At 42.1% G+C, this 26,311-nt stretch overlaps 1 protein-coding gene across 1 annotated transcript; it reads right to left on the bottom strand.

The window, feature by feature from the left end:
- Positions 1 to 20,024: 20,024 nt before the first annotated feature.
- LOC147444798 (pentatricopeptide repeat-containing protein At3g09040, mitochondrial-like) lies at positions 20,025 to 24,893 on the bottom strand. The gene has a single exon (XM_086527331.1). It carries the CDS (start codon positions 24,376 to 24,378, stop codon positions 20,332 to 20,334), a length of 4,047 nt encoding a protein of 1,348 aa, XP_086383457.1. The 5' UTR covers positions 24,379 to 24,893; the 3' UTR covers positions 20,025 to 20,331.
- Positions 24,894 to 26,311: the final 1,418 nt, after the last annotated feature.

The following is a 26,311-nucleotide window of genomic DNA, read 5'->3' as shown; positions in this document are numbered from 1 at the left end:
GAGTTAAGTGAGAGAGCATAGGAAAGAGTGATGCGGTGGTGGCCGAGGTGAATTGAGACGTAGCAAATGCAGGCTCCCATTTGTAGCAAGCATAGGAGAAGAAATTGGAGCATGCTCCCATGAATAGGAGATCAACCGTGTAGAGCTTAGGTGGGTGAGTGTTCGAGAAAAATGTGTCTCAACTTAATATCGTGCCATTTTCAATTCAAAGATGCCCGTTGAGAGCAAGGGGAAAATGAGAAATTCCGTCCCAAAATAGAGAAAAATAGTGTAAAAACCTGAAAAATAACCCTAATTTCTTGAAAAATTTCCTCTTGCCAAATTCAAGAAAAGGAATTTTGTACGTTTGGAAAAATGAGAGCATTGGGTGGGTGCAACATTCTTGAATAACAGGTCTTGAGTTCAACTCCTCGTTGGCTAGATCTTTAAGGTCTCTTGGGATAGTTTCCTATGACGTTAAAACTCTCTTCTTCTTCTTCTTCTCTCTCTCTCTCTCTCTCACTCACACACACACACACACACACACACACACACACACACACACACACACACACACACACACACACACACACACACACACACACACACACACACACACACACACACACACACACACAAAATTAGTACTTGTTCGGAAAATGCTTTGATTCAACAAGGTTTTTGGTTTTGGAAACATGCAGATTTCGAAGAGGAAGATATTCAGCAGTTGAAAAACCCCTTGTCAGATTCTTTAAGACAGTAACTTCCGTTCGGAGACATCACCAGGAAAGACTTGAATTATGGGAATGAGGTGATTCAGGTTGGAGCAGATGGGAGCAAAGGGGGTGAAACAGGGTGGATATGCAGTAGAGTGCGGCGCGAGCAGGACTCAATAAGAGTGTTACTGTGTTAACAACTATCACTACGACGCACATTGATGCAACTTAAGGAGCAACCATGCTGCAGCCATACGGTAGCTTGAGGGCGAGTAGGGTGCAGCCTGTGTGTGTGTGTGTGTGTGTGTGTGAGAGAGAGAGAGAGAGAGAGAGAGAGAGAGAGAGCGACCAGGTGTTTCGGTTGGAGAAGAGTGATGGCGCTAGTGTAGTCGCATGCCTCACAAGCTCATGCAGAGCGTGGATAGACTCCCACTGTACGCGCACGAACACGCACTGCTGAGGCGCTGAAATTACGAAGACTGCACTATATTTGGACTGCACTGCTGCCACGCTGCGCAATGTGTACTGGCCAGCTTCAACTCGTCTCTCTCTCCAGTTTCACACACACGCACACTGCACGAGATGATGGACAGTAGGCCTTTGCACGCACGAACACACACACGCTGTATTGTCTACAGGTCGTGACTCGTCGAGTCTCTCTCTCTCTCTCTCTCCAGTTTACAGTGGCATACACTCCATGAACATGATGGACAGGAAGTCTTTTCGCATGCACGGACGATGCAGTCTCTTCCTAGCAGAGGTCTCGGGACTGGAGCACATCGCGATTGCTGTTATGCAGTGCTCCATGCGGAAGAAAGGAGAGATTGACACGTGGAGGGCCTCTTTGAGCTTGAAAATTTTAAGCTCAATTATATATAGTATAGATGGTATGTGTAGCATTTCCCAAAAAGGCTTGGTCATAAGCTATCCCATGTGGAGCATTTCTAGAGCATAATATCACATGTAAGAATCTTCTAAGGATGAATAAAACCCCTTAAATATGAAAATTTAAGATTATTGGCTCTTAGGTTAGCTTGTTCTAGGTTTTCATGCATGAGGTAGATCAAAGATGCCTCTAGTGCTATAGAAGTACTTCTTTTGTACTCATTTCAACCAAGTAATTTAATTCAATTTGTGCTTACATTCTAATCAATTTAAGTAAGCAGTGTTGTGATCACCATGTCATTAGCATGAAGGCTACTCTCTTTTATCCACCTTAATCTTAACAACTACATCCACTCTGAGTAACACTCAAACTTTCATTAACAACCTACCTCACATTCTCTCTCTCTCTCTCTCTTCCCCCCCCCCCCCCCCCCCACAAAAAAAAAATCTACACACCTCAAACCAAACTTCATACCCATTATGCCTAAGAGAGTGTGGTTACAAAAGACATGTGAAAGATATGTAGATAGAGAGAGAGAGAGAGAGAGAGAGAGAGAGAGAGAGAGAGAGAGAGAGATATTCTATTATTCAAATATGACCTATGGGACCAAAGAACATGTGATGTAGTATATATGGGGCTGATAAGTGATTCTCGATGCTCCAAAATTGTGGTGATGAGAGTCACAATGGAGAGCCCACATTGTAGTTGGGAGAGGAAACTGTGTAGGTCAAGTCATGGCTGAAAATGTGAGGGAAGCAAGTTTGGATGTGAGGAAAAGCTAAGCCCTCTAGTGCTGTGTGGTACTCAAGACTCTTGAACTTGCAATGAGCATAATGTTTAGAGTCGATTTGACTGTTCTCCATTGTTGCAACGCCCTGTCTTGCATTGAAGGAGTGGGAGCTAACCCAAATGGCTGCGATAGCACATATCCTCGACAAGGGGACAAGCTTAAGCATATATAAGGGTGAGTACGGTTTTTGCTTTTGGCAAAGAACATGGTTTTGTAGTTGGGGGCAATATGGGTGGTGTAATGTATGAAGCGAGACCCATCATGTTCCTCCCAAGCTGTAATACATTGGCATTGTAGAGAAACGTCATTCACTTGGGGGGAGTCTATTGAGGCATCATGTAGCAAGTATAATTCATCCCATCTTCCAAACCACTTCTTTATGTCTTGCATCCATCCCGTGCTCAAGATCTTGCTTTTATGCGTCTTTTGAACTTTTTTGCTTGCTTTCCATGCAATTTTAGGAAGTCGATGTGAGGGGTTTTGACACATCTTTATCATGTACTCCACAACCCTTTTCATGCATTTAACCTCATTAGAAGATATCGCATCTCAAGAAGTAAATGGTGTTTGTGTCTTAACTTGGAGAATTTTGTAAGGAAAAGCTCTTGAACATTCTCAAACTCTTTCCAAGTAGACTTTGAGATGCTCCTGCCCCACACTTCAACTCCATAAAGAAGAACTGATGTCACCAATGTGTCAAAAAGGTACTTCTTGAGAACCCAACATTTGATGTTTCCCACACTAAACATGTTCTCAAATGCATAGTATGCGATCTTCCAGCTTCCAATCGATGCATAGCACATTCATGCCATTTGTGATTGGCCAGAATCTTAAGGCCAAGGTACTTAAAGCTCTCAACAACTTCAACTGTCTCATTGTTGTACACATGCATGGCTTCTCCTTATGGTTGGTTTTCACAAGCATAACCTGTATCTTGGATTCATTCACGATCAACCCACTATGCAAGCAAAAGTTCTCAAGGACAACCGTAAGCGTTTGTGCATTCTCTAAAGAATATGCTAGAAGCACTACATCATCGGCATACAAAGAAAAACACAATTATTGCATTGCAAATAGTAGCCTCTTCAATCCCTTCTTCTTGCATAAAGTCAAGTACCATTTGTTCCCATTGATCAATGCATATATCAAAGAGAGTTGGTGACAACAAATATCCTTGTTTAACCCCAATAGTGCTTACATAAAATCATGAAATTCCTCTTCCCATGCGCAATTGACATAACACCTTCTCATAGGTTTGAGAAATTGCAAGCCTAAAAACACTTGGTACTTGGATTTTTTCCATTCTTCTCCGCAAATTGTTACGTAGAATCATATCAAAGGCTTTATTGAACTCCACAAAACAACAATACAATCGCTTTCCTTTTAACCGACTTTTCTTAATGAGAATACGAAGAGTGAAAAGATGGCATGGTGCTATGACGTCGACAAAAATCCACTTGTCCTTTTGCGGGCTTGTCATTCTTTTCAGCCCAATCACTCAAGTTTATCTGCATTATGCATCCAAATAATTTTTTCATAAGAGATCCAATCATTAAAGTCCAGTAGTTATTAACATTCTTTACATCCCCTCCTTATGCGAAGGCTTGACCCAACTAGTGCTCCAATCACAAAGCATTCCATGTAGAAGTACAATGCTGAATATATCACACAACCAATCATGTGTAAAATCTCTTGTCCATTTAATAATTTCTGGCTTGATACCTTGAAGCTCTCCCACTTTGTGAATGGCCAACTTTTCAAGCCTGTCGTGCACATCGTCAATAGTAAAAAAAAGAGGACATACATGAGAGTGAACCATAAAATACGATCTTTCCAGTAATTGTTTGGTCATATAGTTGCCTACAATGCATGTACATATCCATAAGGCTCAAAGCATTAAAACTCTCAACCCGCTTGCCCTTCAAGTTTCTCCAAAATTGTCCACATGCACATGCCTTTTCTTGGCATTGAAAAAATTAATGCTCAAATTCCCATGTTCTCTTCTTTTGAATCAATGCCTTGTATGTATGCAAATGACTTTGATAATAAACTTTGTTCATAATGGCATTTAACTTTATCAAGGACTTTCGAGCATCTTGACACTCTTTATCACACCACCTTTTACATGATCTACCTTTGTTGATACCATGGACATGCTTTATGCCAAAGAATTATTTGACACAAGAACAAATAACTATCTTAAAAGCTTCCCATTTAGTTTCCAGTGGTGCATCATATTAGTTGTTTTCTCCACATGTAAGGTGAATACATAAGGTCCGATTGTCTGATTTTGGGGTCCGTTGGCCAAGTGTAAAACTCTTTATAGGATACATGTAGGTCAATTCTAGAAGATGTGGAAAGCAGTTTTAGGGGTGCTTACAGATGTGTACCAAAAAGTCAAAGTATGTGTGAACACCCAATGTGGACAAAAGAGTTCGTTATGTCTATGACTTATGTGGCTATGTAGACCAAGGTAGAGATTCAATGCTTTAAATAAGGTTTTCATATGAGAAGCCTCTTAGGACATGCAAGCCAAATCGAGAAGTCAAAACCATGTGGTTAGTGACAAAAAGAAAAGTGTGTGTGGCTTATCTTGACTGCATGAGGAGCACCGAAAAGTTTCTTTATGTAATTTTTTTGCAAAAATTGTTTTTTTGTAGAAATTGGCCGCGTGTAGAAGAAGAAAAAGACAGTTCCAAACATTTATGTGTCTCATGTAAGTTGGCTAATTCCACACCATTTGAGCGATATTTTAGTTTTTGTAACTTGTTGTTTTTGAGGCTACGGGCAGGAGAGAGAAGGAAAGAGGGCTCTGAGAGAGCCTTTTTGTGTATGTTCCACCATAGCCAATCACTCGGGAAAGAAGCAAGCTTCAATTGCATCGTCTCCAGTGTTGTCTCCCCCATCCCTTCTTCTCTTCTCTTCTCTTGTGCAATGTTGTCGGCGTATGTAGGTTGTGGGTGTGCAAAGAGAGAGGAAGAGAGATGTTGTGTGTGCGGTTGAGAATCAAGAAGAAATTATGATGTTTGAAATGTAATTAGCTGTGATTGTGTGTGTGATTGTGTGCTTGGTGTGTGTAGAGTGATTACAATAAATTTTGGTTGTTCAATGTGGTTTTTCAAGAGGATCGAGATGTTGTGATTCCACTTGAGCTAAAGAGAGTCATGTGTGTGTTGTTGGGCGTGTCACCTCTTTTCTCCCCTTTCATCTTCTGGTGCCCCCATGAAGGAGTATCTGATTGCTCCTGGTTGAAGGTGAAAGTAGGGTTTTGGTGATATCGGATGTGCAATTTTTGAAGAGTGGGTGCTATTGAAGAAGATGTAGCCATGTTTTCACATCTTCCACCCCAGTGAAAACCCGACCACATGAGGATTATGGATTATTTCTGCTAAAGAGTAGTTTGTCACACGTCCAAAATATAAAATTCCAAGATAATGAACTATTGGAACACATCCTGTCCATAATCTGACCAACAACAATGAATTGGCTAGCTATCCATAGTGTTTTAGGCGTCTGATTGGTTCCCTGCCAGATGCATGTGCGATTGGTTCCCTACCAGATGCATGTGCATTGAACTCCGACCTACGGGTCCAAACACCAATAACTTGGAACTCCAACACAAGGGTCCAAATTAATAGGGAGCATGTGGTTGCCCCTCTCTGACACTTAGAAGCCTCTCTCTGGCTGAAGCTAGTGGTGACACTTGTCTTTTGACTAGAAATATGACGTTGAGGCCACTGTGGCCACCGCCATGTGTGCCATGCCGATCTCCTCTGTCAACTCTTTATTACCGTAATCTCTGTCTAGCTTGCCTTTATCCTTGTATTTTTGTGAGTTCCTGCTTTTGCCTTTGGCTTCAAACTCTCGAGCCAAACAAAGCGTTGAATCACATTCATGACTGTGGTCATATACCTTTCGTATACCGAGGCAGCTAACTGAGTACTGGTACTGCCATCCTTGTCCAACCGACCTTTGCCACTGTCCTCTAGTGAACTCCTCCGTTTTCTTTTGACTTTACAAACTCAAGCCAAACAAATTTCCGGGTTCCTTGAGAATTGTGCCGGTGCATAGGCCGCTAAATGGATGGTTGACGATCCGTTATCCATAGCTTTTGGTGCGTTTTTAATCGTTGTTGTCGGGTCTCAAGCAAGGGAATGCCTCGTTGAAGTTGCAAAACCTGGTATTTTGTACCTTCTCGCACTCCAATATACCCCAAGAAATCCCAAGTTGAAAATAACTCCTCCAAGCCACACGAACCACTTCTCTGCACTAATCCCAAGCTGCTCCGCACCCTCTGCAATCCCTCTCTTCAACTCCAATTTTCCCGCTCTGCAAGCTTTGGTCCCAAGGTGCAAAATATTTAACCCGGTCCGATCTACTCGCCTCCAAGGTGCTCCTCATGAAACTTGACACTACCTTTGCTAGATCTCCAAGCCTCTATCTTGCTTGCCACTGGCAGCGTTTTAAAACGCTGGCCAAGGAGAGCTTGTCGTTGTCTCCAAAGGGGAAAAGGGGGAGCGTTTCAAAATGGACATTCTCCACTACAAGTGCTTGTAAATCTTCACCTTATTTGTTTACGGTCTTTTGCAACGATATCAAGTATGCCATAATCATGATTTTTGATGTTTTTTGTGGAGTAGTTGTGTTGCTATCTCTATCCTTAAGAGATTTTGGATCATTTTCTACAATGGTTGTAGACCTTGTTGAAGAAGAATCATCCTTGCGAGTGCCAAAAGACATTGTTTGTAAAAGACGGAATGAAACTCAACTTTCTTGAATAGTTCACTTCAAAAATGTTACTTCAAAAACATCTTTCATTGCTAATTTTTTTTCTATTTTTACACTGTTGCATAGAGGCCTTTGTGCTCTTCAATAAAGGCTATAGATAACCCAAATTAGAAACATACTCTTATATGTTTGCTTTTATGGTAGGCCAATAGAAATATGTTTCAATCCCCTTTAGGGTAGACTGAATCCCTCTATGCCTCGCATAAGGAGGAGCATGAGATTCATACATTACTTTCTCATGGAGTGAGTTAGTAATGCATAGTCTATTACCATAGAGAAGATAACCATCTTGTAAAGTAAATGGTTCCTCTTTCTTTCCTAGTGCAAGGGCTGAAATCACATCTCTAAAATCGGGATCAATAGCATACTCATCTATCATAGAAGATAGATCTTTGTGAGTTGCTATGGAAACCGCATTCACGCTCGGTCTTCTTGAGAGTGCATCGGCTACTTGATTATGCTTGCCAGCAATGTGAGCAATATGAAAATAAAATTGCAAAAGAAAGTTTGCCCACCTCCTTTGTTGTCGGAGAGCTTGGTCTGCATCATGAAGTACTTAAGACTTTGGTGATCCGTTCGCAGAATGAAAGGAGTCCCCAATAAGTAATGCTTCCATGAGTCTAAGGCATGTAGAACTGCGGGGAGTTCGTTTTCATATATGCCTAGAGCTTGCTCAATAGGGTCGAGCCTTCGACTTTCATAGCCTATGGCGTGCCCTTCTTGGAGCAAAACAGCTCCAAGGCAATCACCACAAGCATCACATTGGACCTCAAATGGCTTTGAAAGATCCGGTAGTGTAAGCACAGGTTGAGAGATAAGATTTTCTTTAAGCTTTTCGAAAGCATCAGACCATGTGTACCTAGCATTTTTCTTTGTTAGGTCATGTAATGGTCTTTCTATTAGTGAGAACTTTTTTATGAAGCGTTCATAGTATGCACACATACCTATAAAGCTTCTTAACTCGTGAAGATTCCTTGGTTTAGGCCATCCTTTTATTACCTCTAACTTTGATGGATCCATTTGGATGCCATCTTGAGAGATAATGTGACCTAAATACTGAATCTCTTGTAAGAAAAATTCACTTGTCTTTTGATTAACATAAAGTTTATTCTCTCTTAGAACTTGAAATATTACCTGGAGGTGTTGCTTGTGTTCGTCTAATGAATTAGAGTAGATGATGATGTCATCAAAGAACACTCCAGTAAAGGTTTGGTGAGGCCTGAATAGCTTCTCTGTCAAGCGATTGAATGTGGCTGGTGCATTGGTCAAGCCAAAAGGCATGACAATGTATTCGTAAAGACCAAACGTAGTGCGAAATGCGATCTTTACAATGTCTTGATGAACTATCCTTATTTGATGATAGACACTTTTTAGGTCAATCCTACTGAAGTAGGTGGACCCTTGTAGCTTATCAAATAGGTCTTCTACCCGTGGAATGGGAAACCTATTCTTGATAGTGATCCTATTTAGTGCTCTACAGTTGACACACATACGATATGTGCCATCTTTCTTTTGCACTAGTAGCACAGGAGAACAAAATGGAGATGAGCTAGGCCTAACCATGCCCTTCTCAACTAGCTCATGCACTTGCCGCATAATCTCCTCTTGTTGAGCTTGAGAGACTCTATAAGGAGGTTTGTTAGGCGGTGAACTTCCTGGAAGAAGTTCAATCGCATGGTCATCATTGCCTCGTTTAGGAGGTAGCTCACAAGGGATGTCGTCAATAAAGACATCTTGAAACCCCTTAAGAAAATTGGATAACTCTAATTCCTTTTGGTTGTGTATGTTTTCTTTTGCTAAAACATTAGGTTCATTTTGAGAGTCTTTAACAAAAATCACGTACACGGAAATAGAGCTCTTTATTGACTTATTGAAAGCTTGCGTATGTACAATGGGTATGGTGTTACCCATTTCCTTAGCATCTATGTACATATCTTTTTCCCTGAACCTAAAGGAGATTCTCCTTGTAGGGAATTTAACATTGGCATCCATGCAATCAAACAATGGTGCCCCTAGGATTACATCCTCATGCTTGAGAGGAGAGATAAATAAGTCCTCTTTGTCCACATAGCTTTGGACATCGAGCCTCAATTTCTCAACTAAGGGAGTGACTGAAGCTTCTTGCCCCTTGAAAGCACCGTTTGCGGGTAGGACATCTCGCATCTCGTAAGCTTGTATGCCTATCTTGGTGGCGAACTTTGTGGATATAAAATCGTGAGTAGAACCAGGGTCAAAGAGAATAAAAGCATCATGTTCTCTTACCTTTCCCCAAGCATGGCATAGAGGAGATCCTTTGTGGTGAGTTTCCTCCTCTTGGATTTCGACCTAGGTAGCTCTAGGAGGTTCATGGTGGGTGTTCTTTTGGGGATAAGCGCGGTAAGCATGCCCTTGCTCACCGCACTTGAAACAACGGTTATCCTTGCGATAACGCTCATGCTCTTCAGGAGAGAGTTTGTTTTAACCTTTGTCAACTCCCTTCTCCTTAGCTTTGTTGGAGTTGCCCTTCGGAGACTTTTGGACATTGTCCTTCCCCTTAAGCTCATTGGAACCCTTGTTTTCTGTGGGCTTAAAATTTCTTTTAGCCCCCGTTTGGAAATTTATTCGAGAAGCCACCATAGTATGGTGTATAACCAACGATGGTGCGTGGCCTTTGGGAGTTGACATACTTCGCCATTTCTTCAGTTAAGCCCACACAAAATTGTTGCTTTTGCTCTCCAAAATCCAACTTCTTGAAGACAATGGCTTTGAGTTTTAAGTCCTAAAACTTGTATACATATTTGTGAATGGATTTGTAGGGAGAGAGCTTCAAGATTCGCCATTCGGTGAGTACTTTGACTTTGGCATCGGTGGCCAAAAACTGCTTCATAATGGAAGCTCTTAAAGCTTTTCACGTTCGTGGAGCTTCACCGTTGGCCCGTAGGCTAGACCACCATTGTCTGGCGGACTTTTGAAAGTGCATAGCTACATGGCATAGCTTAGAGGACTCCGTGAAGCCCTTATCTCCAAACGCCGCATTGAACTGTTGGATAAAGGCCAAGACTTTGTCTGTAGCACCAAAGGTGCCATCGTAGGTAAGGAAAGAGATGCTCTTTCCTCCGTCTTTGAACTTCTTGAGCTGGGACGACCTCTTCCACGCGGTATAGGATTTCCTATGGCCTCTTCTTTTTGATGGCTCAAAGGTTGCACCATCACTTTCTTCAGAAGGTGAAGAATTTGATGAAGATGGAGAAGAGGGTGACCTCTTCCTCGCCTTTTTCTTGCCTTGATCTTCTTTGTCTTCACCATCACTTTCATAAGAGGAAGAGGATGAAGAAGATGGAGAAGAGGGTGTCCTCTTTCTCGCCTTTTCTTCTCTTGCTTTGTGTCATCCCTCTTTGAAGTATGGTGTGGAGAAGTGTGCGATGGTCTTCTCTGTTTTGGAGGTGATGGAGAGCGTTTAGCCCGCCCGTCTTTGTGGAGCCATCTCCGTCGAGGTGGCAGGAGACTTACTTCTTTCTCGTTCCTTTGGTGGGGGGCTCTTGAATTCTCCTTTGAGAAGGAGATGCGTCATCAAGGAGAAAATTTTGGAGCCCTTCATATGGATCCTCTTCTTATTCCCGAATCGGAGAGAGACCTCTTTTGGAAGTCTCACAAGGAGGCTTCCTAGGTGTTCTCTCGTCATGATATGGAGCTTGGATAATCCCATGAGCACGAAGTTGCCGATGCACTTCACTTTGGAGGGAGGGATTGCCCATGGCTTGTTGAAGCCTAGAAACAAGATAGTTAACAAGCATCGGGGCATCATTAGTAGCCTGCTCATTAGCAAAATCAAAGTTATCAACAAAAATTTCACTCTCTAACAACTTTTAGGTGTACTTTGGCACTTCAAGCCCTAGTTGCTACTCCTATTTACCCCTTTAGAAAAAGCACTCAAGCTACTGTACCCGTGGCTCGAATACCATTAATTGTAAGGAATAGAAGAGAGGGTCGTTCAACACGAAAACAGCACCGACTCCTGTCAAGCTTCTAATAGCTGAATAGTGATTAAGCCGTAGGCAAGCCCCGTAGGACTCCACTATTAAGACCATAGCTCTCGACGGTGATGCCCCGTTAACTGCACAAAGGCAGGCGCACTACAAGGCTGAAAAATCCCTATTATAAATACTCACATGCAATTAATAATACCAACCATTTATAGCTAGCTTGAGGACCTCCCTTCTTGAGCAAGAAAAGAGAAACCTTGTGCTCTGATACCAATGTAACATTCAATGGTCTAGTAACTTGTGTGTAGCGGAAAATAGCATGAACATAGTGAGCATTTCATTAGAATAGATCCTAATGAGAATAACAAGAGTACTTGGGTAGAGAGAGCAACAAAAAACATAACACCTAGTTAGATAGCATGAATAATACTTCAAAAGAGAGAGAAATTATGCAATTGAAAACAGTTGAGGACCCGATTTGCATGGAGCCGGTCCCCCCTCCAAAAGGCTTTGTATTATGGTTTCTCCCATCAAGAGAGACATTTTACAATACAAGTCTTTGTGTTCCTTCAATACTAGCTAGTGCAATGAAGATGGAAACTTCAAGCACTAAGCAATACACTTATCAAACACAACATCAATTCCCTCACGGCCTCAGACCCAAGACCTCACACACCTTCGAAGATGGTGAGAGCTAGCGGGGTATGGGAGTAGATTGAGAGGAAGAAGGAGTAGTCTTACGAGAAAGATGTACATCTCCTCACATAATCACTCATATTAGCATAGCTTAGCTTAGTAATTAGCATGGTAGAGGAGATGAGCATGCATTGAAGCTTGGCTCTTGGTTGGATTTGCATCACAAAGCCAAGAGTTGTTGGTGTAGGTCTCCCTTCTCACAAGCTTGGAGTAGGTGATAAGCTTTCCATTAAAGCTTGAGAAGGAGAGAGAGATTCTTCTTGCTCCACACATAGATTGCATGAGTGTGTAAGTGAATAATTCTCTTGAAAAATCAGCCCCCTCTCTCTCTTGTCGACTCCCCTTGCTATTTGCTCATGCTCACTCCTTATTGGACCTCCCCAGGCTCAACCAATGGAAATTAAGCAGCATAAGTGATAGCCTTCTGACATGTGTCCTCCTTTCCCCTTTTGTGAGAGCTTTTGCTAATTAATTAATGCAACTAAACTCTCATTGGACCCTTTGTCTCCTGGCCAATAGGAATCAGGCAAGCCATTAGGCTGCTGAATGCTCATTGGACCCTAGGGAGACTGTCCAATAGTCTTCTAGAGAGGTTAATTCTTATTGATTCTTTTATTAAGTGTTTTTAAATTAATTAAACTAGGCTTACTCTAGCCTTATTCTCATTGGTCCACCTCCAAGGCCATCCAATAGGATTTAAGTACACCTTGTGGGCATCTGGGCTAGGGAGCTGACATGTGTCCCTCTTTCCCCTCGTGTACAAAGGAAGCTTGTGTGTGTGTGAGTTTCTCTCTCATCCCCTACTTCTTGGGCTCGCCCCATCCTTTGTAGGCCTTGAGAAAGACTTTTGGGACACACACAAAGCATCCAATTTCCCTGGGCTTTTGACCTTTGGACACAACCTTTGAATTTTGGAACCTTAGCATTTTGGAAGTCTTAACACTAGGTTAGTAATGGGACACTTTTATGTCCTGGGACACTTTTATGTCCTGTTAAGTGACCATTTTCCTTGAATTATTTCAAGAGTTCAAAATGGATTTTGAGGTGCTATCTATCTAGAAATTTGTCTCATGAGCTGAAAAAAACTCGACATTTTTTTGGAATATCAATTCCATCTTTAACCTTGTCCTTGCACAACATTTCACAACCTAAACTGTGTGAAAAAACGGGTCCTGTTTTTGGCTTTTTTCAACTTTTTGCAACTATACCACTCTAGAATTCATGTTTGTGATGTCTATAATGCTAGAGAACTATCTTTAGTAGTCCTCAACATGTCCTAATGCTTCTAGGGAGAAATAAATGTTAAAGTTGTAAGTTATGACCAAATTACAAAAATTGTCAAATCCTGTTTTTTAGCCAATTTTAGCTCTTCTATGATTTTTTTGGTGGCTTTCATGATATCCAAATGCAGTTTTGATTTTCTATGTCGCATATTGTAACATAAAGCTAATATTCCTTGAGTTTTGGGGCACCTAATACCCTATTTTGCATAGTAGACAACAATGGTTGATTTTTTCAATTATAGAAGGAAACAAAACATTCTAGTATATCAAGTATAGCTTTTTCAATACTGTTAGTTTCTTGTGACAACTACATGCATTTTGTATGTAGTAACCATATCTAGTCATAAGGATCAAATTTGGCTAGATATTGAATAGTTTCTATGGGATTCTACAACTCATAATGTTGAACCCAATTTTTTCATGTTTGCTGTACTTAGCACTTCATCTTTGTCCCCAAGATTCCCATTGGTAAGAGATGTAATATTCTTTTGACATGCTCCATGGCTCCTTATGAACCTAAAAGACAATAGGGAACTAAGAAAACATGCATATATTATTTGTATTGAGCGTGGCTATAGAAACTTTGATGATAGGTTTGCAGAATGGTAAAAATTCAACTTTTTTGTACCTATTTCTTTTGGCAAAACAAAAAATAGTGAGTGAGAAGCAATCATATATTCTGATCACCAAACCATTGAAGTTAACTAGGGAATTTATTTCAAGTCCTACAAAAATCCCTAATCTTATTTTTATGCAACAAAACGTAAGAAATGACTGTTTTGAAGAAAATGTATTGGTCCATCAACTTTGGAGGCTTGGTGTGACCAAAAAATGAGAAATTTTACAAGTTTCTTATTTTTTACATGTGTAGTAGGCCTTGAACTATAACCTCATGAAAGGATTTTACAAAATGAGTGGATCTACTATGGTTTTGGAGGTTTTTTCCAAAACCCTGAAAGGACACTTTTATGTCTTGTTAGGTTACCAACCTAGTGTTAATGGGCTGAACCCTAAGGTCTTTGGATCCCATTGTTGCACATAGCTCTTTTGCAAAATGGCCTCCCCTTTGGATCCCTATTTTCCCTCCTTTGGATCCCTACTGTGGCCGGTTTGCCAGCTTAACCAATATTCTAGCTTTTTCTCCCTTGGCACTTCCCCATATTAAATGATCAGTTTAACATGAGAAAATCATTTAGGAGAATTAGATATTAGTTATTATGACAACATTTGTAGCCATTTTGTGCAAGTTGACAATGTTCAACTGAGATTAATTGGGTAAATTGTACCCCAAATTTAAAAGTGTTCAATTCCAACATATCCATTTAGCCCACTCTTAGAAGTTTTGGCAAATTCTTTATCAAGATCTTTTTTTTTTGGGTTGTGCAATAGAGTCCAGCATAGCTAAGGAGGCTGAGTCTACGACTACTACATTGAGGGGGTTTCAAATGTGGGGACTGCAAGTCCACTAGTATCTTGTGCTTCTTGAGTCTCTAAAGGTATAATTGAAAGGTTTTCTTGGGTCATATTTCTTCTGTTGTCTCCAAGTGAGGGAGTCTCACTCTCCTTGAGAGTCTTAGCGTGACTTACTTTGCTTATGTCTTCATTCTTGTGCTTCTTATTCTTCTTTATGTTGCTCAATTTACCTAAATATTGAGTGACTTTCTTAAATCCCTCAATATATAAGTCTATGAAGTTCTCACTTGGAGTGTCCTCTTCAAGCTCTTCCCACCCTTCTTTTGACATTGTCACTCCATCGCAATCAAACTTCATGAAGCCTTGAGCAAAGGCGACGGGCTCCAGCAAGTAGGAATCACCATTGAGTAGCTTTAGTCCAAGACATGGAGACATGTCAAGATTTGAACAATCTTTCTTTATCTCCTTAACAATCCCACAGTCTTTGAAGGGCAATTGCTCTTTATCTTGAAAGAACAAATGAACTCTCTCATCACTCTCACCGTTTGGTAAGTGAAAATCTAGATACTAGGAACTTGGTGTTGAGCCTGATGCATCCGCCGACTTTGACATTCTCTTATGAGCCATTTTTTTGTAAAAAAGAACAATATATATTTAGACAAGATGGTCATAAATACACCCATATGGACCATAGAGTCTCCTCTTAGTTATAGAGGAACCCTATGGCCTTGGTTCCAAAGGGTTCCAACAAAATTTTTCTACAAGGGCACCTTGGCCACCATATGGCCCTATGATCATAGGATCTCTTATGACATTAGAGAAACCTTGTGGCCCCAGTTCCATAGGGTGCCAAAGTAGAATCCCTTTAATGGCCTAAAGGTCCCTTTGGAGCCTCTACACTGGCACCCTATGGCCCTAGGTCCATAGGGTGCCCTCTTATTGAATCAATATTCCTATGTCCATAGTGTCTTGAATGCCCTTTAGAGCTTCTACATTGGCAACCTGTGGCCCTAGGGCCATAGGATGCACTCTAATCTAATGAGAGCTCCTATGTACATGGTTCCCATATAGGTACCCTTGCGTGGCATAAATGTCTCTTTAGATTTCCTACATTGGCACAATGTAAACTACCTCACACTCTTTAGTGATGCTCGATCATTGCACACCTTGGTCTAGAGGTACACGGAGATCAAGACCATCGAGTGCCAATGTAATGAGAGATCCTATGGTCTTAAGGCCATAGAGATTACATGGTGCTAATGTAGGTGTCATTAAAGGTCCTAGTAGATGTTCTTTGACAGCTTTTACATTGACACCCATGCCACCCTTTGACCCTAGGGCCATATGTTGCCTTCTAGAGTAATAAAAGATCATATGGCCCTAAGGCCATAGGGTGCCAATGTATAGGCTCAAGGGCCATATGTTGTCTTCTAGTGTAATAATAAATCATATGGCCCTAGAGCCATAGAGTGCCAGTTTCCTATGGCCCTAGGTCCAAAGGTTACCCTCTAGTGTGAAAAGATCTCATATGGCCCTAAGGCCATATGGTGCCAATGTCATATGGCCCTAGGGATGGCCATATGTTTCCCCCTATTGTAATGATACCCTAGATTCAAGGGCCACATGTTTCCCTCCATTGTAATGATATCCTATGGCCCTAGGTCCATAGAAAAGTAATCGTGTCCATGTGGGTGTCCTTGAATGGTATAAATGCTCTTGGAGAGCTTTAAATACATTAACACACTAAGGCCGCCCTTTTACCCTAGAGACATATGTTGCCATTTTTTCTTAATGAGAGAACATTTTGCCCTAAGGGTGAAAATGTACAAGATCAAGGGCCATAGATTTCCCTTTATTGTAACTAGATCCTATGGCCCAAGGGCCATAGGATTTTCATAGTGCCCATGTGGGTGACCTTGAATGGTATAAATGCTCTGCAAGCTTATACATTGATACCCTAAGTCCACCCTTCGGCCCTGGGCCATATGTTGCCCTCCATTATTGGGCCATAGGGTACCAATTTAAAGGCTCAAGGGCCCTCTATTGTAATGAAAGATCATATGGCCCACCATGGTGCCTATTTGAGTATCCTTAAATGATATAAATTCTCTTGGAGAGCTTATATATTGACCAACAAAGGCCACCATTTGACCCTAGGTCCATATGCTGCCCTCTATTCCAATGAGAGATTATATGGCCCTAAGACCATATGGTGACACTTTTTAGGCTCAAGGGCCATAGGTTTCCCTCTATTCTAATGAGATCATATGGCCCTTGGTCCATGGGTCTACCATGGTTCCCATGTGGGTGCCCTTGAATGACATAGATGCTCCTTTAAAGCTTAACAAACTTAGCACATTGAGACAAGTTTGGCCGCCATAAATACAAACTTAAGTGTGCTCATGGAGCCAGTTAACCATTTTATGGTACAAATGGCCAAGATGAGGCGGCCGTAGATTCCAAGGGTGGTCAATCAAGGAGCCAATGGGGGACCATCACCGTGAGAATCTCTCCATCTAGAGTATGATAACCTTCAACCTCAATGAAGGGACCACCACCATGAGAATCTCTCCATACAGGGTATGATAACCTTCATCCTCAATTGAAACCCCCCGATCTACAAAGATGAAGATTGGGAGCGAAACAAAGATTGAATCAATAATTTTTTGTATAAATGGACATGCGTTCACCATCTACATCCAACAATAGATATTGCACGTCCTAGAGAGACAAGTCTAGTCTTACAGGGTTGGATAAAAATTCTTTTTGTAAGATATGCCTAAACTAAACCCACGTCTTGGGTTTTCATGCTGGTGGAATTACCAGTTGTATATCTTCCAATTATATCTCCGAGTATTGTGAAATTATCCTTAAGTTGGATGGGCTACACAAGTTCCACAAAGTTAGAGGTTTTCTTTGTGGTCTCCATCCTAATATCAAGGTTTCACTTGCTCATTTGCATTCAAAGACATTGGTAGATAGGAGTGCATATGCTTTGGTATATAAATGTAAATGAGAAAGGGTTGCAATGGACATAGCCAATCTTAGATATTGAATCTCCTAGGAGGGGCATGTGCTCTACAAATTCTCTATGTGCTGCCACCTTAACAACCTTGGTTTGGACAGACCCACAATCAAGCTGTCAGGAGAATAGACTGAGGCTCCTTCACTAGGTCAAGAGGAGTGTCTGTAGAGGGTGTATGTGTAATCAAAGAAGAAGAAACATCATGAGGTGGTGTCTGATATGCTTCGTAGTGTAGCTAGCCTGTGGGCAGCTCCTCAAAGGGGAAGTCTTCCAACGCAGATGTTGCATTGGAAGAAGGTTTAGTTGCTAGAGAGGTGTGTTGTGAGGGTGATTGATACGAGAGTGACTTCTTCCTCTTCGGGGATCCTTCATGGGCTCACCTAGCCCTAGAGCCTCTACTGTAGTAGGCATGGCTCCTGCATGGCTATTGCTATCTGTGAACCAGCATCAGGGTCAGGGACAACAAGCTGAGGTTCATGGGGAAAACTTGTATAGACTACATCATTGAAGGTTGCTGGTGGGCATCTGTAAGTATAGAGTGGAGGAGGCTGGACAAGTTGTGGAGCCAACTCCATTGACAAAGAACTATGGTGAACAACGTGGTCCATGCTGTGCTCAAGCTTAATCGGATACAGAGACCAAATAATTTCAAGAGTATCACTCCTGGATGCAAAATCTAGGTGAAGCATATCGTAGAGGGAAATGTGTTCCTGGGAATGTTTTCCACAGTAGGCCTACCCATCGTTGCCTTATCTGGTGCCTTGAGTTGCTGTAGATCTAAGTACTATTGCCTCTGGAATCACACCACTCAAGCTCTGGGGCCAGAGAGGTTTGATCTCCCTTATTGTTAGTAGATGTCTTGATAGATTGGGGAAAGGGAGTAGTGGCTTGAAGAGTCAACCCTAAAGCTATGCTCTAGGGCTCACGTGAGGACCGCAACCGGTCCCACTATCTGTTGAAGCTTGTCTTGAGGAGAGACTAGATGGACGGAAGGTGGCCCCCGAAGGTTTGGAGCTGACAGTTGTCAGGTTGATTTTTAAGAATGTGAAGTCAGATTGGTTTTGGCCTTGGCCAGATGTAGAAGCATGCTGCTTAGGGCAATCCTTACCATAATTGTCCTTTGCATTGAGGAAATGTTGGCATGGTGGAGATCCTTAAGGAAGAGGACACATGCTTTGATAGTGCCCATACTAACCACAACTATAACATAAGATAGGGCGGTTGGGTTGCCAAGGAGGATGTGGTGGTCTTTGTGTTTTCTTAAAAATGCCTAGGGAGGAGGCATCAGGTGTGTAGAAGCTCTGAGGTCCCAGAGGTGTGTTAATGGGTAAATGGAAAACTATATTGCATAGGAGGGGTCAACAGCAAATGCCACATGTGACTTGGATGACCGTAGCAAGAGACCATGTTTGATGCTCGAGCCAATCCATGTTGAAGAGAGGAGCTAGGTTTTGCTGAAGGTGTTGGAGCCCCTTGAGGTAGTAACAATCTCTATCCTCGTGCCCACCAATATATCTGCCAATAGTGAGTGCTTTGATCCCTTGGATATGGCTTTGCGTACTTGACATGGAAGCATATCCTCAATATCTTGAGTCCTTTGAAAGATCTTGATTGAGCTCCTTCAATACTGCCAACCTCCCTCCAAATGCTTTGAACTCCAATAGGAGGCATATCTCATTATTTTAAGAGACTTTGGTCTTTGTTTTTTTACGAACCAGTAGACCAACCTGCAAAAATTGGAAGCGAGTTCCCAATAGATTTGCTCTAAATCTGGGCAGTTTTGAGAATGAAAGACCTTTGTTCTGCGACCTAGTGGCCAAAAGAGAGGCATAACCGATTGAAGAGGAGCACAACAAAGAAAGAGTGACATGTATTCATGCCCTCTTATTGGATAGGGAAAAAAATCACATATTAGGTGGATATGAGTCAAGGCAATGCCAATATTCAATGAAATGATATATGTGAGAGCTTTTGAATGATGAAGAACCCATGAACTGAATCTTCAGAAATCAAACTTTTTAATGTCTTTTTCTCTGAGTTTATCATGGAATTAAGTGGAAGTGTCAAAGGCAACTAGTTAATGGTATGCAAGAAAGAATTGTGCCCAAGGACAATGCAACTGTGAGAGGATATGTTTTCTCCATCCTCTTTTGTTTAGTGATAGGAGTTGTTGTAGAGGCCAACCCCTTAGTTCATTACAATGTAACCCTCTAGAGTTTTCACCCATTCCACATCACCAACTCCGGTGTCACTAACCTTGTCTCCTTTCTCCAACAACATTCGGAATCCTGCATTTTTGTTGTTAAGCATCGTTGGCATCATCTTTTTGCCTTGCTCAACAACATGCCATCATGTTTGTGATGCTCTCTCTCTCTCTCTCTCTCTCTCTCTCTCTCTCTCTATATATATATATATATATATATATATATATATATATATATATATATATATATATATATATATATAACTCGCAAAAGTTTCCGAGATAATTAAATTAATTGGAATTTTAGTCAAGCCGAAAGGACAAGCAACAGATCGTCATGTCCATTGGGACGGTAAAAAAAGGTCAAATCTTGATCTCTCTCAATTTTTACACTTACATGCGTGAGAATTTGCCCGTTTGTTGGGACTCAGGTGTCTTCAAGAAAAACTGGAACTCTTGTGCTGCCCACGAGAATTTCACTCAAAGCCAGTTCTTCATGAGCACTTCCACTTGGCTTTCCCGATTTGACCAAGCTCAGGGGTAATTTCATACACAATTCCATGGACATCATAAGGAACTCTGCATGGACATTATAGTGCTCCCAGTTTAAATGCCTTCTCTTCCATGGCTGCATCTGCATAGATGTTTGACATGCCTACATACGGTGCAGCCCTCTTCTCAGGAAGAACTACTGCATTCTCAAAGGCAAGCTTTCCAAGTTCCACAATGCCCCACTTTCTACATGCCCCTATGACACTAAGCCAAAACACATTGTTTGGATGGAAAGGCACCTCATTTATCATGATGACCATGGCGCCTATACACCCAGCTCTGCCAAGAAGGTCCAACATACATGTGAAATGCTCCATAGCTGGAGTGACACCGTACTTATCACCCATAAGTGCTATGCACATATGGCCCTTGCCCACTAGACCCGCATGGTTACAAGCAGTGATCAAATTAATGAAAGTGCTAGCATCTGGCTCCTCTCCCTCTGCTATCATTTTTTCAAACAATTCAAAAGCATTACTACTCTCTCCGAGCTGGGCATACCCTGCGATCAAAGCATTCCATAATAGCACATCTCTAACATGGAGCTTATTGAACACTTCCTGTGCTGTGGTAAGCAAGCCGCACTTTGCATACACATCGACCAATAGGTCTCCAATAAAAAGGTCCCCTTCAAGCCCTTTTTTCACGATCTCTACATGTATTTCTTCAGCTTTGCTAGTAGCTCCTGCACTACTACACGCTTTCAAGATGCACACAAAGGTGACAGCATCAGGTGAGGCACCTGCCATCTTCATCTCTTCATAGTGATTGAGTGCATCCTCAGGGGAACCATGTTCTGATACCCCTTCAATTAAGGCTGTCCATGAGATAGAATCTTGAAATGGAAGCTTTGCAAATACATTCTGTGCTTCGTCAAGCAATCCACAACTCGCATACATATCAACCAAGGTGCTGCCAACAAAACCTTCTTTTTCTATCGCGCCTTTCTTCACAATGTCAATGTGCAATTCTTTGCCCTTGTTTGCGGCTAGGGAGCTACCACATGCTTTTAAGCTGAAAATGTATGTGAGAGGACCCAGTGCAATGCCCTCTCGTTGCATTTGTTCAAGGCAGAAAAGTGCCTCCTCATCTCGTCCAAGGTAAACATATCCTCCAATGAGAGCAGTGCATGAGATCACATTGCGGTTCAGAAGCTTGTCAAACACTTTCCGTGCCTCTAGAAGTGACCTGCATTTAGCGTAAAGATCAACCAGCATGTTACCAATAGGAAGTTCCTTTTCTAATCCTTTCTTGGTCAATTCACAATGCAAGCGCTGCCCCTTGTCTAAGGATCGTATAGCCACACAAGCTTTCAAGCAGCATAAAAATGTGACAGCATCTGCAGAGACCCCTTTATGCTGCATCTGCTCATAACTGTTGAGCGCTTCCTCACCATGCCCAGCATCAGCATATCCATTCGTAAGAGCATTCCATGAGACCAATGCGTGAGCAGGGCTCTTCTTGAACACATCATGAGCTTCAATAAGAGATCCACATTTGAAATAGACGACAATCAATATGCTACCAACAAACAGCTCTTTTTCAAGCCCCTTTTTTATGACATAGCTGTAGACTTCTTGTGCATTCCTCATCCAACCCATAAAACCACACGCTTTCAAAATCTCAACAAATGTGATTACACTCGGGGAAATCCCTTGATCACCCATCTGCTGAAAGCACCTGATTGCCTCATCCATTGCCTGATGCTCAACATAGCCAACAATAAGAGAATTCCACGTAGCTACATCTCGAACCGCAAGACTGTCAAAGACTGAGTGGGCCTCTTCAAGCAAAGAGCACTTGACATGCATATCCACCAAAGCATTTGCAACAAAAGGGACTTTCTCCAGCCCCTTCTCCACAATTTCAGCATGTAGTTCACGACCCCTGCTTGTAGCTCCTACAGTGCTACAAGCTTTTATACCAACCACAAAAGCACTTCTATTGGGAGATATCATTGCTTGCTGCATCTGTTCAAAACACTTCAAAGCAGCCTCACCACCTATATGGTCAATGTATCCAGCCATGAGTGCAGTCCACAAATCAACATCTGAAACTGGGCCTGATTTTAAAATTTCCTGGGCCTCTGCGAGGTATCCACATTTGGCATACATGTCTACCAAGCTACTGGCCACAATGAAATCTGTTTCCAAGCCTTTTTGTATAATGTTGTCATGCATTTCCTGGCCCCTGTCTATGACTTCCTTGCTACCAATAGCTCTGAGAATGCAGACGAAGATGCCAGGACCACATGCAATGCCCTTGCATCGCATGCAATCAAACAAATTTAATGCATCCTCAATATGATCATTTTCAACATAACCTGTGAGTAAAGCAATCCATGCAAACTCATCTCTTGTTGAAAGCTCTTGAAACACTAGCTCTGCCTCTGCAAGCATGCCCCAACTTGCATATGCACCGACTAAGGTGCTACCAGTGTAAGCGTCATCTAATGAAAACCCCTTTTTTATAACTTCTGAAAAGATTTCTTGCCCTTTGACAAAATTAGAAGTAGTACCACAAGATTTCAGAGCACAAACTAGCGTGGTACCATCTGAACAGATGCCCTCATTTTCCATCTGTTCATAACAGTCAAGCGCTTCCTCACCTTGTCGATTGTCAGCATATCCTGCAATCAAAGTATTCCACGTGATTGCAGTCTGCGTGGGGAGCTTGTCAAACACACAATGTGCTTCCGTGAGCAAACCACTTTTGGCATACATGTCCACCAATGAGCTCCCAACAAATAAATCTTCATCAAATCCTTTCTTTATTATGTCCATATGCATTAATAAAGTCTCATCCATTGCTACAAAGGCTTTCAAGCTACACACATAGGTGGTAGAATTTGGAAAACAATGCTGGTTTTGCATTTTTTTGAAGCACGTCAATGCTTCCTGATCATATCCCTGATCTGTGTAGCCCAAGATTAGAGAATTCCACAAAGCGACATCTTGATTTGGGAGCTTGTCAAAAACCTTTTGTGCACTATCCAAGGACGACAACTTTGTATACATGTCAACCAAGCTGCAACCAACTCGCAGATCCTTCTCAAACCCTTTCTTGACAATCTCAGCATGGATGTCGTGGCCCTTTTCTATGGCTCTTGTGGAGCCACAAGCTTTCAACATGCAAGAGAGTGTAATCCCATTTGCAGAGATACCTTCAGATTCCATCTTTTCAGAGCAATAAAGTACTTTCTTAGGCCGTCCACGTTCTGAATAGCCTGTGATCAATGCATTCCAGGAAACCACATTTCGGACCAAGAGCTTGTCAAAAACATCTTGTGATACTTCGAGAAAACCACATTTGGCAAACATATCCACCAAGGTACTACCAACAACTACATTTTCATCCAGCCCCTTTTTGATAATGTCAAGGTATAAACACCATCCTTCGAAAGCATCTCCTATGCTGCCACATGCCCTCAAACCACAGACATATGTGACTCCATCTGCAGAAAGTCCCTCTCGCTGCATTTCATTGAGACAACTCAATACCTTTTCACCATGCCCATGCTCTGCATAGCCTGTGATGAGCGCATTCCACAACACTGCACTCCGGTTTGTGAGCTGATCGAATACTTCCTGTGCTTGTGTTAAAGAGCCACACTTGGCAAACATGTCTACCGAGGCACTGCCCACATATTCGTTGGTCTCTTGTAATTTTGTCTTGGCAATGTGTTTATATACTTGAATGCCTTTTTCTAGATGTTTCATTGTTACACAAGTCTTCAATAAGGCGACAAATGCATGCCCATCAGGCTGCAATGAACTGTCTTCCTTCATCCTCTCATACAAAACAATCACATCATGGAACTTTTCCTGCTGGGCATAATTCACGATTAAGGCATTCCACAGGGACTCATCGGGATGTGGGAGGTGGTCAAAGACATGCCGAGCACGACACATGCTTTTTACTTGCAGCAACAATGAGCCAAGACAGTTCCCTAGAAAAAAGTGGGTTTCCAACCCTTTTTCACGCATGTAGTCATGAATGCATAGAGCATGCAAAAAGTTCCTCTCAATTTGACACTTCAGCAGAATGCGTCCAAGCTCTTCAGCACATGCCAAAGGCCGGCACATGCTATTTCAGCTCACAAAGCATATACACAAAATGGGCATGGTATTGCTTGGAGGACTCTACAAGTCGAGCTCTCTACCGTCACCGCATTCGACACCGTGGTTTTCCTCTCCATACGGATTCCATAAACATGTTTCTTAAGTGTTTTGAAGGTAACCTACAAACGAACTCTGATGTTGGTTTTCCCCTAAAAATCTTCATTATCAGCCACAAGGATAAGGTGGTGTGATCCTGGCAATCAGTTTGACAGTTTAACCAAGAAGAAGATGATGTGTCTCCAAACACTATGGATCTGTTCAAAGCTGGTAAGTTTTTAGCATAGCTACCAGGGCTTCAGGTGAAGGCGCAGGACTCAAACTGATCAATCTTTCATGAAAATATGCATCGGATGGTGCAAGCCATGTGTGAATGCTAGTCATCAACCCCTCTTAATTCCAGGCCTGCACTTCCGATTCTCTTGATCGCAACCAGGTCTTGAGTTCAAGGATAGATCTTAGTTCTCCACGCCCTTTTACTGGGCTACATCCTATCTATCTATAATAATGGGGGAAGGGGATCTCATTCTAGTTACTAATTGACACCTCCTTTTGGGAGGTGGGATCGATCGTTGGTTGATTGTGATCGTTGGATTGTTTAGGGAATGCAAAAGATTCCCGTTTTTTCAGATCCGGGGCTTGAACCGGCTACCCTCTCACCTTTGCAGTTGACTCTAACCGTTAAGCTATCGCGCATCCGTTAAAAGTTATGTGTGTGGTAAGTTTATAGATCACGGTGTCGTGGACAAGTTTATATCTAGTTCACATCTACTTCACATTGAGTTCACATTGAGTTCACACCAAATTTGGTGTGGTGTGCATACCCTCCTGTTAGGTAAAGGCGGTGTGCCTTACCGTGCTTTGCCAGTGTCCGGACGCCCACATTTATCTCCTTATTCTTTATAAAATTCAAAACTCTCACTCATTCTCACACTGTTTTCATACAGTGAGATTTGGGAGCTCCACCCCACATCCTCTCTCTCTCTCTCTCTCTCTCTCTCTCTCTCTCTCTCTCTCTCTCTCCATCTTCGCTGCACACATGCATGCCTATGATCCATTCCTTCACAATTGGTATCAAAGCTTGGTCGGGGAGGCGGCGCACGCATGGTTCCGCAACGCTCTGGTCGTAGCAGCTGTTGGAGAGCTCGGACAGGTGAGCAGTCATACAGAGAGATTATAGAAGCTTTCTAGTGCTTACAAATCAACACACACTGCAGTGGGTTTGCCATAATTTGCTCATATGGACTCAAATCTGCGCAACCCAAGACTATTCGAGGGTTTTGACACGTTTCGCACACAATGGTGGTGTCCACTTGACCTAGTTCTGATTATAGAATTTTTTGTAGCAACCCATGTATTTCGTTTTTCATCGATTTTCGACCATTTTTTCCTCTTCTGGTGTGTGTATCTCGGACTACATGACAGTCTTTTGAGGTTGAGATTGCGGATTTGTGCTAGCAGACACGCACACATGTAGCTGGAGCTTGCAGGGACAGGTTGTCTTTGTAGGAGGGAGATCTTCTTTGCTGGATATAGGTATTCGAGTGCAGGTGCAGATACGGGTTTGATGCTCAGGAAGACTCATGTGATTGCAATTTGAGCTCGGCAATATATGCCTCGAGAATGTTTTTTGGCAGTCATAGGTAGAGCAGGTATTTGTGTACTAGATTTGCAGGTGTTTGCAATGATGTATGCAAAGTGTGGAGATTGGTGCATGCATTTGGAGTGTGGTTTGATGCGCTTTGGTTGCTCACGGTTTTGAGCGTGCAGTCACTTTGGTTACTGGTTTTGTAGTCGTTTTATGCGCATCGTTGGTGCGATTGAGATTGCAATTGCTTGTAGCTCTAAGGATTTGCATGCAGTATTTTCCCTTTTGGGTGGTGCATCGTAGACGTGTTTC

Source organism: Adiantum capillus-veneris, chromosome 13, assembly GCF_014529385.1.
Source record: "Adiantum capillus-veneris isolate H3 chromosome 13, ASM1452938v2, whole genome shotgun sequence".
Classification (NCBI taxonomy): domain Eukaryota; kingdom Viridiplantae; phylum Streptophyta; class Polypodiopsida; order Polypodiales; family Pteridaceae; genus Adiantum; species Adiantum capillus-veneris.
This window is presented reverse-complemented; position numbering and strand designations above follow the sequence as displayed.